The 13,185-nt window shown below is 48.6% G+C and overlaps 2 protein-coding genes across 2 annotated transcripts in view; one reads left to right on the forward strand and one right to left on the reverse strand.

Annotated features, from left to right (window-relative positions):
* LOC134009572 (mucin-2-like) overlaps nucleotides 1–13,185 on the forward strand; it is a 202,174-nt gene that overhangs the window by 132,624 nt on the left and 56,365 nt on the right. The gene's annotated exons all lie outside the window — the stretch shown is intronic.
* On the reverse strand, nucleotides 63–11,083 carry slc12a10.1 (solute carrier family 12 member 10, tandem duplicate 1). Its single transcript, XM_062449164.1, has 27 exons — nucleotides 11,062–11,083; nucleotides 9,848–10,268; nucleotides 9,675–9,750; nucleotides 9,363–9,443; nucleotides 8,824–8,919; nucleotides 8,529–8,668; nucleotides 8,305–8,415; nucleotides 7,963–8,074; nucleotides 7,638–7,768; nucleotides 7,294–7,378; nucleotides 5,878–6,035; nucleotides 5,645–5,752; nucleotides 5,387–5,510; nucleotides 5,166–5,267; nucleotides 4,864–5,019; nucleotides 4,501–4,600; nucleotides 4,172–4,283; nucleotides 3,901–4,029; nucleotides 3,632–3,738; nucleotides 3,213–3,295; nucleotides 3,040–3,090; nucleotides 2,759–2,860; nucleotides 2,471–2,582; nucleotides 2,049–2,135; nucleotides 1,695–1,830; nucleotides 1,424–1,491; nucleotides 63–1,182 (listed from the first exon to the last, which is right to left on the reverse strand). The coding sequence occupies exons 2-27, from the start codon at nucleotides 10,250–10,252 to the stop codon at nucleotides 1,044–1,046; spliced, it is 3,111 nt and encodes a 1,036-aa protein (XP_062305148.1). The 5' UTR covers nucleotides 10,253–10,268; nucleotides 11,062–11,083; the 3' UTR covers nucleotides 63–1,043.

Genomic DNA, 13,185 nt, shown 5'->3' on the forward strand with positions numbered 1-13,185 from the left:
CTTAACCCCATTCTCTTCATCTTTCTCAAAGATTGTCAAAAACAGACGCATTTTCACATGGCTATAGCAGCACTCTTATGTATTTATTTATTATACAGTATATTCCAATACAACACAAGGCTTTGATTCATTTAATCACATCAACAAAGAAAGTGCAAGTCAGATTAGACGGAAAGTGAAACCAATGTGTTGACGTCACACTCTCTAGTCTACCTTTTCAATGTGAAAAATACAAATCATTGGTGATAAGGAATGCATACAACATTAGATCATTGATTGTCCAGCAGGTATAAGCACATAAGGTACATGACTGCAGAGCACAACCTTAAATTAATACATTCACCTCATAAAAATAAGCATCTTTAATTGTATGAAGTACATTGTAGCATAGTATATAAACTATAATTTGGGGTACACAGATTAAAAGGTTAGACACACCACGTTTACAATAAAACTGAAAACTGTACGTACAGTAACTACTCATGGCAACAACCATTTTGGTCGACATGACAACAAACACCTGTCAACAACTGTAAGGATCAGTGGAGTTGTTAGTTTCTGGTGAAACTGGTTAGACTGTCATCACAGTGGGATTGGGTCACACCTTTTCACAGCTACGACATCTGGTATCGTCACACACGGTGTCTCCATGGACAAATTATGTTAACTGATCTATTAGTTCGCAATCACTACTTTATTGGCATAATAATAATGCAAGTCAAAAAGATTACTTGTTAATTGAATTATTTGAAATGAGAAAGTTGCATGTGTCCTGTCAGTAGAATGTGAGAATGCTTTCTTGGTTCCCTGGAATGAGGATGGTAGGAGAATGACAACCAAGCACAGTTTAGTAACTAGCTAGCCATGTCACTAGTCACCAGTCACTCGTAAAGAATAGCTAATTGAGTCACAAATCACAAGTAAAGAAGAGCTAATTACGTTGCTAATCACCAGTAAAGGATAGCTATTTCGGTCGCTAGTCACCAGTTACACGTCCGGTTCTCTTGGAGACTGTTCTACTGGCAGTAGAATGTGAGGATGTTCTACTGGCAGTAGAACGTGAGGACGTTCTGCTGGTTCCCTCGTATGAGCACGGTGGGGCAGTGGAGACCACTGGTCAGCACGTCCAGCCAGGCCATGTACAGAGCCCCGGGGCAGTCTGTCTGGGGGACGGGCAGGCTCCTAGGGTGCACACACACACACACACACACACAGGCACACGCACACACACAGGCACACACAGACACACACACACAGGCACACACACACACAGGCACACACACACACAGGCACACACAAACACAGACAGACAGGTAGACAGAGAAAAACTAATACAAAATGTAGCAACCATAAGAACAGTTGACAGTGCATAGTGTGTAGATAATGAGCTGGGCCAGCGCCGTGTTACTGAGGAGATCCTTACACCAGGACCAGAGCGGAGTTTTGAGAGTTCCTGCGGATGATCTCATTCAGATGCACCTTCCTCTCCGACTGGGAGGTAAGAGAGGGAGACAGGGGTCAAGGGTCAGGGGCCCACCACCGAAGGGTACAGGAAGCCATGACGGCAGGGTATGTACTTTTCCCCTCTCACACAAACACCGCCATGCTCCTCCCTCAAGCCCTGTCCAACACGCTCTATTCAACACACACACACACACACACACACACACACACTCTCACAACAACACACACACCTTCAGTCTGAGGGCCTCCAGCTCTTTGTCAGAGATCTTCCAGGGACAGTCTTTCTTCAGCTGCTGTAGAGAGACATCAGGATGCTGTGCATCCCTCAACCTGAAAGGGGCGATAGTGTCCTCGAAGCGCTCGAGGCTGCAGACAGAGAAACACACCACTGAAGAGCGCGTCTGGATTCAGTTTGTCCTGCTCGTGTTGTGTTTGTGACCTCACGCAGCCCATGTGACCGCTGGCAAACCAACATCCCCTTCCTACCTCCCTCGCAATCCTTCATCCCTCCCTTCCTTATTTTGAGGAATCATTCACTTCCTACCCTTAACGTTGTCCCGGTGAAGAAGTATGAATGGACTCACTTTTTGGGGTTGGGCGGCTTCTCGCTGTCTGTCATCACGATGACATCATGCACATCCAGGCGAAACCTCTTCAGCAGAGAGATCATCCTGATGACAAAATCAAACCACTCCGATTCACAACAATGAATCATGAATACTCTAACTGAATATTTTTATACACATTTTATACACATCTTATACACATTTTATACACATTTTATACACACGTGAAGCCTCCCTAATTAATTTAACTAACTCTTAATTTTATTAATTGAAATATACGTCGCCATTCAATAAAGTTTAAAGTAAACCAAACAACTCTTATTCATGATTTCATTTCTTATTGACAGGGCGTCTGACATGGATGATTCAGACAGTAGTACGGAGAAAAGAGCAGTGTAGAGCCTGTGGAACATTCTGGAGAGATTACTGGGGACACATACTCCTTCCGATCCTCCTCCATATTGTACTGGTGGCCCACGATGAACACTCGGACCTTGCACTGGCGCCAGCGCCGTCTCCTGGTCAACAGGTAAGGCACCAGCAGGGTTAGACCTGGCAGGAGAGGAGAGGGGGGGAGGAGAGGGGAGGGGAGGGGATGGGAGGGGAAGAGAGGAGAAGAGAGGAGAACAGAAAGGGTTTTGAAGAAGAGGAGTGAGAGTTGCTCCTAGGTTAGTTGGAATATTTATCGAGAGGAACGTTCTAGATTTGAATGTGCAGCCCTCCCTCACCTCCGTCATCAGAGATCCAGTACACGTCGATGGTCTTCTTCCCTTGTTTGTTCTGGAACACTGTTCTCTTCTGCTCTTCTGGAACATTCTCCTGCTGGTCCTCTTCTGGAACTGAGAATACACAAGTGATTCACTGTGTGTATGTGTCGTGTATGTGTGTGTATAGTGTGTGTGTGTACAGCATGATGTGTGTGTGTGTGTACAGTATAATGTGTGTGTGTGTGTGTACAGAATGTGTGTGTGTGGGTTCTCACCATATTCTTTATGACTGGTGCTGGGACTCGGACTCTGGTCCTGTTCCATGTTGTCCTCGGGCTCAAAGCCTGGGTTCACTGCAAGACCACAGTCCTCTCCCTGTCAGTTAAGTCTCCCCAGACATCCTCATACTCTAATACATAAGTACGTAAGCGGTAAGACTAAATATTTTGATATTAGTGTTTTTTTAATGTCTTGCCTTCACATTCCAGCTCCTCTGAAACGTCTAAGCCGTCCATCATCCTTAGAATGCACACGCCGTGGTTACAGTCAAACGTGTCACTGGGAGAGAGAGGAGAGAGGGAGAGAAAGAGAGAGGGACATAGAGGAAGTGCGAAAAAGAGAGTTGCATGGAGACAAAGAGGGGAGAGAGAGAGAGAGAGAGAGAGAGAGAGAGAGAGAGTGAGAGAGAGAGGGTGAGAGAGAGAGAGAGAGAGAGAGAGAGAGAGAGAGAGAGAGAGAGAGAGAGAGAGAGAGAGAGAGAGAGTGGGAAGGAGAGCACCAGAGACAGAAAGATACAGAAACAGAAAGATATACAGTCATCATTTACAGTTGAGATTGTGGCTGCCTTGACAGCGTGAGGTTGTCCCCTCACTCTCTATTCTCTCTCTCTCTCACTGGATGGTGTTGACGTAATCCTCCAGCTTCTCTGAGTCACATTCCCTCCAGTTGGCCTTAAACCCCAAAAAGAGTGTGTTCGGTTTCAGCTTGCCCAAACCAGACGACTAGAGGAGAGAGAGAGAGAGAGAGAGATAGAGATAGAGATAGAGAGAGAGAGAGAGAGAGAGAGAGAGAGAGAGAGAGAGAGAGAGAGAAAAGGGAAGACATAAATCAAAAGGGCTGAGATAGTTTAAAGTACATGTCTGCATGTCTGCCAGTGTGTTCACCTGCAGCAGTTGCCTCACTCCCTCCCGAAGGCTGTTTCCTGTGCAGGGGGCATAAAACGAGCGCACCTTCCTCTTGTTCAGCCATTTCACCAAGCTGTCTGCGTTGCGCAGGACATACCTTTCCTCCTCCTGCGATGGACAGACAGAGAAATAATTTTGCTTCTACTTTACAGACCAAAAAAAAACCCTGCAATGTTTCTGCTGCTCACTCAGCACATGGGAGACCTGAGACCTCCGGAGACCTCCGGAGACCTGTCTCCAGAGCACTGACCAGCAGGATGTCTCCACAGATCATCAGGCTGACGTTCTTGGTGAAGGCCCCAACTAAGTCCACCAGGGCCGGACGCAGGTTGGGGGGCCCCGTGAGCACCAGGCACTGGGGTCTGGAAGGGGGGGGAAGGGGGGGCATTCTCAGAAAGAAAGTGTTGCCTGATTGTAAATGGTTTTTCAGTAGTCCTTTTGGGAGAACTCTGAAAAGAGCTCTGTGAGAAAACCTTTGTGAACGTGTTTTTCGGTTCCACTGACTCACAAAAGTCTGTTGTACCTGAATACTGTGTGTTTCACCTGAAGTTCTTATCATGGGGCTGTGAGGAGTCTCACCTGAAGTTCTTGACGTGGTCCTCCACTCCTGACAGAGACACGGAGTAGGACAGAGCCATGTTGTAGGTCCCAGCCTGGACGGAGGAGCCCCAGTTCAGCTCTGCACACACACACACACACACACAGACACACACACACACACACAGACACACACACAGACACACACACAGACACACACACAGACACACACAGACAGACACACACACAGACACACACACACACAGACACACACACAGACACACATGCACGCAGACACACACACAAACAATTATTTAATGGAGAACAATAAAAAACCACAACAATAGCACTACAAACAGCACGGATGACAGGACCAAGCATCCCTGGTCCCAGAGTGCGCCTCACCTGGCTTGCTGTAGGTGACGTAACCCAGCAGGAAGAAGATGATGCAGAAGGTGACCAGAGCCGCCCACCAGGTGAGCAGGAACATCAGCACCACGGAGACGGTGGCTCCGAACAGGGCCGTCCACTTGTTGTAGAAGCGGAACGACGGCCTCCAGCCTGGAGGGGGCAGCAGAGGGAAGTAAGCAGGAAGTAAACAGGAAGTGAACAGGAAGTAAACAGGAAGTAAACAGGAAGAGGAAGCCCATTCCACAGAGGACGTGGTACGCGTGTGTGTGTGGTTGTGTGTGTTGCAGACGGCTCACCTGGAGAGTTCATGATGGAAGCGTGGAAGCAGGAGAAGTTGATGAGAGCGTAGGAGCAGAGGAAGAAGTTGGAGATGAGAGCTGCTATGAAGTTCAGCTCGGCTGATCACAGGCGCAAGGCACAGGATCGAGGCACAGGGCCGAGGCACAGGGGGGATGGAAACATTCAGTTAGTATTACGTGAGGAGGAATCCCTTTTCTGCTGACAAGATAAAACCTACCAATTGAAATGAAGGCCACTGCGATGATGTAGCAGAGCAAATAGGCTCGATAGGGTTCGTCGTTCTTCCCATAACCCTTTCCAAAGAACCCGATGTAGGGGTAAATGTTGTCCCTGCATAGACACTGGGTAGGGGGGAAAGGGGAGTAAACTTCTTTGATATAAAATCCTGGAAGATTTTCTGTTTCTCTTTGCTAGGATCAAAATGCCCCGGTGTGTTCCAGTGTCTGCCATGCCCCTATTGGACGTGGCCTCTTACCTGGAAGACCTTGGGAGCGGAGACTAAGAAGGCGAGGGCGGATGATAGGCTGGCAGCAAACACGCCTGCGGTGATGAGGTGTCCAAACCCGGAAGCCAGGCTTAGAATCTGCAAGGTTCAACGCAATCACAAACTTTATTAGCTACACAAGCACACGCAGAGAGAGAGACACACACACACACACACAGAGACACACACTGTTACGCGTTGGCCCTCCTCCACAGCCAGCTCACCTTGAAGCTGTTGGCCAGCCCGTAGGAGCAGTTGTGTGACTCCTCACAGTAGGTGAAGTTCCAGCCCAGCTTGCAGCCCAGGCCCTCACACGGCTCCGAGAAGTTCGCCGGCAAACTGTCGTTCAGGTTTCCAGAGGCGTCCCGCACCACGCATGATGCTGCAGAGAGAGAGCGGGGGGGGAGAGAGAGGGAGAGAGACAGAGAGGGGGAGAGAAAGAGAGAGAGAGAGAGAGAGAGAGAGAGAGAGAGAGAGAGAGAGAGAGAGAGAGGGAGAGGGAGAGGGAGAGAGAGAGGGAGAGAGGGAGGGAGAGAGAGAGGGGGAGAGAGAGCGAGAGAGAGAGAGAGAGAGAGAGAGAGAGAGAGAGAGAGAGAGAGAGAGAGAGAGAGAGAGAGAGAGAGAGAGAGAGAGAGAGAGAGAGGAGAAGGCATTGATTGGTACAAAATTAAACAACAGATAATACAACAATGTGTTCCTTTAGCAGAAGTTTCTAACCAAAACCAATAGACACAGCTACCACTGAGCCAAACCCACAACACAAAGACACAGCTACCACTGAGCCAAACCCACAACACAAAGACACAGCTACCACTGAGCCAAACCCACAACACAAAGACACAGCTACCACTGAGCCAAACCCACAACACAAAGACACAGCTACCACTGAGCCAAACCCACAACACAAAGACACAGCTACCACTGAGCCCAACCCACAACACAAAGACACAGCTACCACTGAGCCAAACCCACAACACAAAGACACAGCTACCACTGAGCCAAACCCACAACACAAAGACACAGCTACCACTGAGCCAAACCCACAACACAAAGACACAGCTACCACTGAGCCAAACCCACAACACAAAGACACAGCTACCACTGAGCCCAACCCACAACACAAAGACACAGCTACCACTGAGCCAAACCCACAACACAAAGACACAGCTACCACTGAGCCAAACCCACAACACAAAGACACAGCTACCACTGAGCCAAACCCACAACACAAAGACACAGCTACCACTGAGCCAAACCCACAACACAAAGACACAGCTACCACTGAGCCAAACCCACAACACAAAGACACAGCTACCACTGAGCCAAACCCACAACACAAAGACACAGCTACCACTGAGCCAAACCCACAACACAAAGACACAGCTACCACTGAGCCCAACCCACAACACAAAGACACAGCTACCACTGAGCCAAACCCACAACACAAAGACACAGCTACCACTGAGCCAAACCCACAACACAAAGACACAGCTACCACTGAGCCAAACCCACAACACAAAGACACAGCTACCACTGAGCCAAACCCACAACACAAAGACACAGCTACCACTGAGCCAAACCCACAACACAAAGACACAGCTACGAAGAGCTGGTGTGGAGACACGGAGGGCCAAGCTCACCAGCGGTGGCAGAGATGACCAGGTAGCTGATTGTGGTCCCGAATATGGCTGTCAGCGTGCCCTTGGGAATGGCGGAGGCCGGATCCTACAACCAAAACAAACACACCCAAACCATGTGGAGGACCTTGCAATGGAAGCTCCTGGAACATTCTGTACAAACTCCTGCCCAACAACTGAGTCACATTATTCTCCTTTAATCGGTTTTATATATATTCCTACATTATACCTACATATAACTTGTATCATCTTACAATGTATACTTTGAGTATATCCCTTTTCTGTCCTAAAACCGATGCAGATAACAGAAGGGAATCTAAAGTAACGTGATGAAGTTTTCCAGATACCTTCAGGTCTCCAGAGATGTTGACCCCGGCCAGGATGCCGATGGCAGAGGGGAAGAAGATGGCGAACATACTGAAGAAGCTGCCGTCTGGTCCTCTCCAGTCTGGCAGCAGGTTGGCCAGGAAGATCTCACCTGGCATGGCATGAACGTGGACAGAGATATGATATTGCATGGCATGAACATGACAGTATACAGCATCCCATTGGCGTAACAGAAATACAACATAGTATGACAGAAATACGACAGTCTGAAAGAAAAAAACACGAATCTGACATGGCATGATACAAAGACGACACAAATATAACACAAATAGGTTCGATCCTCACTTCGGTAGCTGAAGAACCCAACTGCCTGTTTCTCTACGGGGGCTGGGATCACCGTGCCAACAATGTAGTTGGCGAAGGACACCATCAGAACCAGGAAGAACAGCAGCTGAGTCTGCAGGAGAGAGAGAAGGATGGAGGAAAGGAGAGAGGGAAGGAGAGAGGGGAGGAGAGAGGGAAGGATGGAGGGAAGGAGAGACGGAAGGAGAAAGGGAAGGAGAGAGGGAAGGAGAGAGGGAAGGAGAGAGGGAAGGACGGAGGTGTTTAATTGACCTTAGAGGTGTATTTTAGCCAACGTACTTCACAGACAAGTGGCCACAGAACAGGCTGAGATAACGTAACTACCTTCGCCTCCCACTCCATGCCAGCGAATGAGATGAGCAGAAGCATCGTCACGGTGATCACACCTATGATGCGGACGTCGTTGATGTCATCCACTATGGTCGCGTTATACTCCTGAACAACCAATCACAACAATCCGTCTTAGTCACCAATAAAATCAGCCGGTCAACCATTCAAATACAATCATCTTTTGTAAAAGATGATCATTGTTTCCTCTGTGGCTGCACCTTAAGCAGGTCACGGACCACTTCTGCAAAGCCGACAGTGTTCAGAGCGCAGGCGAGGGCGTTGGCGAAGGAAAACACCATTCCAATAGGACCTCCCATCTCCGGACCAAGCGTGCGAGAGATCACGAAGTAGGCGCCCCCTTGTGGTTCAGGAGATAACGCAGTTCTTCAGCCTGCGGCGCTTCACATGACAGCGATTCGACCCATGAACAAAACGATTAGCAGGGAGGGAGGGCGGGATGGAGGGAGGGCGGGAGGGAGGGAGGGAGGGCGGGAGGGAGGGCGGGTCACTGACCTGATATGACTCTCCCATTGGTGGAGATGGCGGAGACGGAGAGAGCGGTTATCGAGGTCACGACGACCGACATGAGGATGATGAGCCACGTGAGCACTGATGTGAGAAAGACCAGAGGTCAAAGGTCAGGGGTCAATTTATGTTCCTCTTACTCCTTTAGTAGAATAGTGTTTTTTGTCGTCTGTGTTGTGTGTGTGTGTGTCATGTGTGTGTGTAGTGTGTGTTTGTGTTGTGTGTGTCGTGTGTGTTGTGTGGGTGGTGTGTGTGTAGTGTGTGTCGTGTGTGTGGTGTTTGTGTCGTATGTGTGTTGTGTTGTGTGTGTGTGACCGTTTAAGCCAGTCTCATTGTCTCAGTGTTTTCTGGAGACCCCTCTCCCTGTCAGGTTTAGGTGTTTCCCTGCTCCAACACACCTGATCCAAATGAACGGCCGTTACGAAGCTCTGCAGAAGCCTGATACGACTCACTCGTTTGAATCAGGCGTGTTGGAAGAGTCTGTCTAACATGCAGTGTGTGATGAGTCACCGCGGTGTTTGACTCACGGATGCCCGCCTGAGAGGTGATCCACGACAGGCGCAGGAAGAGGATGACCCCCCAGATATTCAGCATGCATCGAACCTGCAACAAAGAAATCCAAACCGGTCAGTGTGTGTGTGGATATATGTGTGTGAGTGTGTCTGTGTGTGTGCAACAAAGTGTGTGGGTGTATGTGTGTGTGTCGGTGGGTAAGTGTGTGTGTGTGCATGTCTGTGTGTGAAAGTGTGTAAAAGCATGTGGGTACATGTGTGTGTGTCGGTGGGTACGTGAGTGGTGTGTGCATGTGTGTGTGTGATCGTGGCCCCTCTTACCGTAACCTCCGAGCACCCAGCCAAAGCGCACAGGTGGTTTGATGGGGGCCCACGCTATCAGGATCCAGGCCTCCGTTTCCTGCTCCACCACCATCTGACACCACGCACCCCCTCACTGGTGCCCACTTCTCCATCCTGAAACACCAGAGTCACGTGCTTGTTCTGGGCCAATGGCTAACTTTGATGCTGTACTCTGTAGGTATTGATACAGACGGGGGACCTGCGGGTGTTGTGTTGTTTATAAGTCTTACCTCAAACGATCTCCGAAGGATATCCAGAGAAGGCCTTTTCCGTCGATTCCGCCCCGCCAACGAGTTGGCGTAGAAATCCAGCTGCGGTACAGCGTCTATGGTGCTGTAGATGGACGGCCGTCTGAAGTCTCGTTCAGAGGCTTTGTCGGTAAATTCGGTGTCTGAGCTGAGGCAGTTTGGCGGTGCGTTGTGAACGTCACCTGGAAGTCCCTCGGCCATGGACACGCTGTTTTTATCAAATCTGTGAGGGGAGTACCGCGAGGGAGCGCAGAATGGAGGTGGAGGTAATGCCTCCAGGTCGATCTCCGTGCGTCTCGATGGGTGCTGCCCCATTATCGGCCCCGGGAATCTGTGTGCGTAAATACGCGCGAGAAACAGAAGTTACAAACCGTTAGAAATGTATCCCTTGCAGGTTGGTTAAAGGGGCAGTTCCTTGCTATCTTCAGCTTAAGAATCTTAAAGTTAACAGCAAGTAACTGTTAGTAGAATCAACTCTTTTAATAGTAGCCTGCGTCAAAAGTTATGATATTAAGTTATAGTTAAGTTAAGAGCTTGTGGCAACCGCTATACGTTGCTTGTCTCATGGTGTCTTTTTAATGCCGTTCTCGCTTAAGGTAGCTTCTCCTGCATGGAAGGTTGAATGGGACGGGTCCAAGTCAATCCACCGGAGTTCCATACCACCCTGAAGTGCGTTACCTCACCAACCGCGCGGGTTTCCAAAGCGGTCAATGGTACGTACCAAATTAAATTAGTTCCGCCTGGATTGCGCTTTTTTACTCTGAATTTAAAGCCGTGATATCAACATCGGTACTAGCCCATTGAACTAACGTCAGGAGGCGGCTTCACTCCAGACGTGAGAGTCCATTATTTTTGTTTACTCCTGCAGATAGTATTGTCATTGGTCTCGTCTGTTTATTCAAATGGAACAATGACGTTGATCCCTCAGAAAAATAGAGTGCTGTGTAGGCCCTACAATTATAATTTTCCACGAGTAGCATTTGAAGGCATTTTGTAAGTAAGAATATATGCAGGAAAGAATGCATCAAATCATTTTGTCATAACCGTATGTATGAAACAGTATAAATGCAAAAACTGGTTACATACTCCTAACGAAATTTGTTAAATAACAACATGTAGGCTACCTTGTTACTTTGCGATTATCTTCAAGCGCGATGTTTCCACAACTGCTGGAACCAATTATCTTTGGCTGTGCGCCACTAATCATGTTAGAGTGACAGTCCTCCCTTATTTATATCTTTAAAACGTTCCCTCCATCCCATGCACACTCCCACTCTTTAGACATGTCACACGCTCGGGGACACACACACACACACACACACTGTCACCACTAAACCAATGTGGGCAGTCTACAAATGCTCTCATTATCTGGTCCTCTAAAGTGATTTTTTTCTATAAAAAGCACCACTGATAGAGACCCAGATCTAAGTCAATTTCTAAATGCATTCAATCTTGGTGTTATCCTGCGATTAATTAATTATTAATAATACATTTACATTACATTTAGTCATTTAGCTGACGCTCTTATCCAGAGCGACTTATAGTAAGTACAGGGACATTCTCCCCAAGGTAAGTAGGGTCCCTTGGGCCCAAGGCCCAAGGCCTTGCCCTCACGTTGACAGATGTTTGTACACAGACCAGGCGTGACTGCAAGTGTTCATGTCTGCCCTCATGTTGACAGACATGGCCGGTGAAGCGGTATGTTTACACATCAGAATATACTGGAAGAGCGTGGCCGGGCTCGGTCCTACCTTTGGCGTTTACGAGGAAAACTGTGGACAGGAAAACATTTCGAAGTAATAAATTGTGTTTCCGAGTGTGTGTGTCCAAGACTGTGCGTGTGTGTGTGTCTGTGAGTATAAATGTGTGCGTGTGCGTACGTGTGTATGCATGTGTCATGCTTCCGTCTGGCAACATTAGTTACCTCAATGGTTAAAAGCACTTCAAGGTTTACTTAGTAAACGACTTGAAAGTACTTAGTTTACTTTTGTTTAATTAGTGTTGAATTTTTACAGGCAAACAGACGTCAAGCTAAACACTCAGGAAATACAAGGAGAGAGCATCAGGTCCTTTGTTTCTTCACATTTACTCAAGGTTGTAGTGCTAATCAATAGCTATTCAAGATGAGTTAATGATTGCTCCATTAGACACACACGATCCCTGGAAATATGAGCAAAAAGATTACGTCGAACAATAGGCCAAGAAATGACATTCTTGGAGCCAACATAGATAGCCTTCAAAGACATATACACACACACCAAAAACATAACCTCACGCATGCACACGCACACAACACACACACACACACACACACACACACACACACACACAGAAGAGTGTGTGTACCCCACAGCAGGCACATCAATGATACATATCCCTTGACAGAGAGCCAGTATAAAGCATCAGACACAAAGTTAGGTATCCTCAGCATACACTCTAGATGCCATGATTATTCTGTTATGAACCAGGAAGCACGTCGCCAGCAACTGCAGGGCCTCCACCCGTCATCGGCCAATGGGATGGACAGCCGTCGCCTTGACAACACGTCCGGTGTCCGCGCGATGCACCTTGCTCCAGTGCAGCAGCCCACGCAAAACCCTCTAAGGCCGCGCAAGGTCACCGAGTTGACATTTGGCTGTTGTGATGTCAACAAGGGACGTGTCGACACAAGGTGTGTGGCGGGTGATGGGGAGACATGCTCCGAGACTTTCACGAGGGGGACGTCCAGCGGAGCGCGAGCGCTTTCAGGGGAAGCATGCGATGTGCCTTCTCAGCGTGATTCACGGTTACGCAACAAAACCCACAACAACGCTGTGGTGATGCATGGGAGGGGGGTGGGAGGGGGGGTGAGGAGGGGGGGTGGGAGCATCAACAGGTCCCTCTTCATCCACAGGGAAGAACACATGTTCTAGAACACGCACGGCATAGAGCTTGTCAGCCCGCAAGAACGAATCGACGTCTCTTTCACGGTGAGAAGGTGTGTCACCTGGAATGTGGTAGCTATCGCAAGACAAAGCAGAGGGTTTCTGGGAAGAGATATCATTGTTCTGGAGGCTGTCATAAACAAGGTCATCCTGGACCTGTCAGTTGGTCCACTCACTCGGTGTGTCTGCAGATAGGAACACCAGATAAATTGCTTTCAGCAGTCCGAGAGGTCATCATCACACACGGAGGAGGGAGGGATGAGAGGGAGGGTGGAGAGGAGGAGAGAGGGAAGGAGGGGTGGAGGGAGGGCTGGAGGGGAGGGA

Source organism: Osmerus eperlanus, chromosome 23 (assembly GCF_963692335.1).
Source record: "Osmerus eperlanus chromosome 23, fOsmEpe2.1, whole genome shotgun sequence".
Taxonomy (NCBI): Eukaryota; Metazoa; Chordata; class Actinopteri; order Osmeriformes; family Osmeridae; genus Osmerus; species Osmerus eperlanus.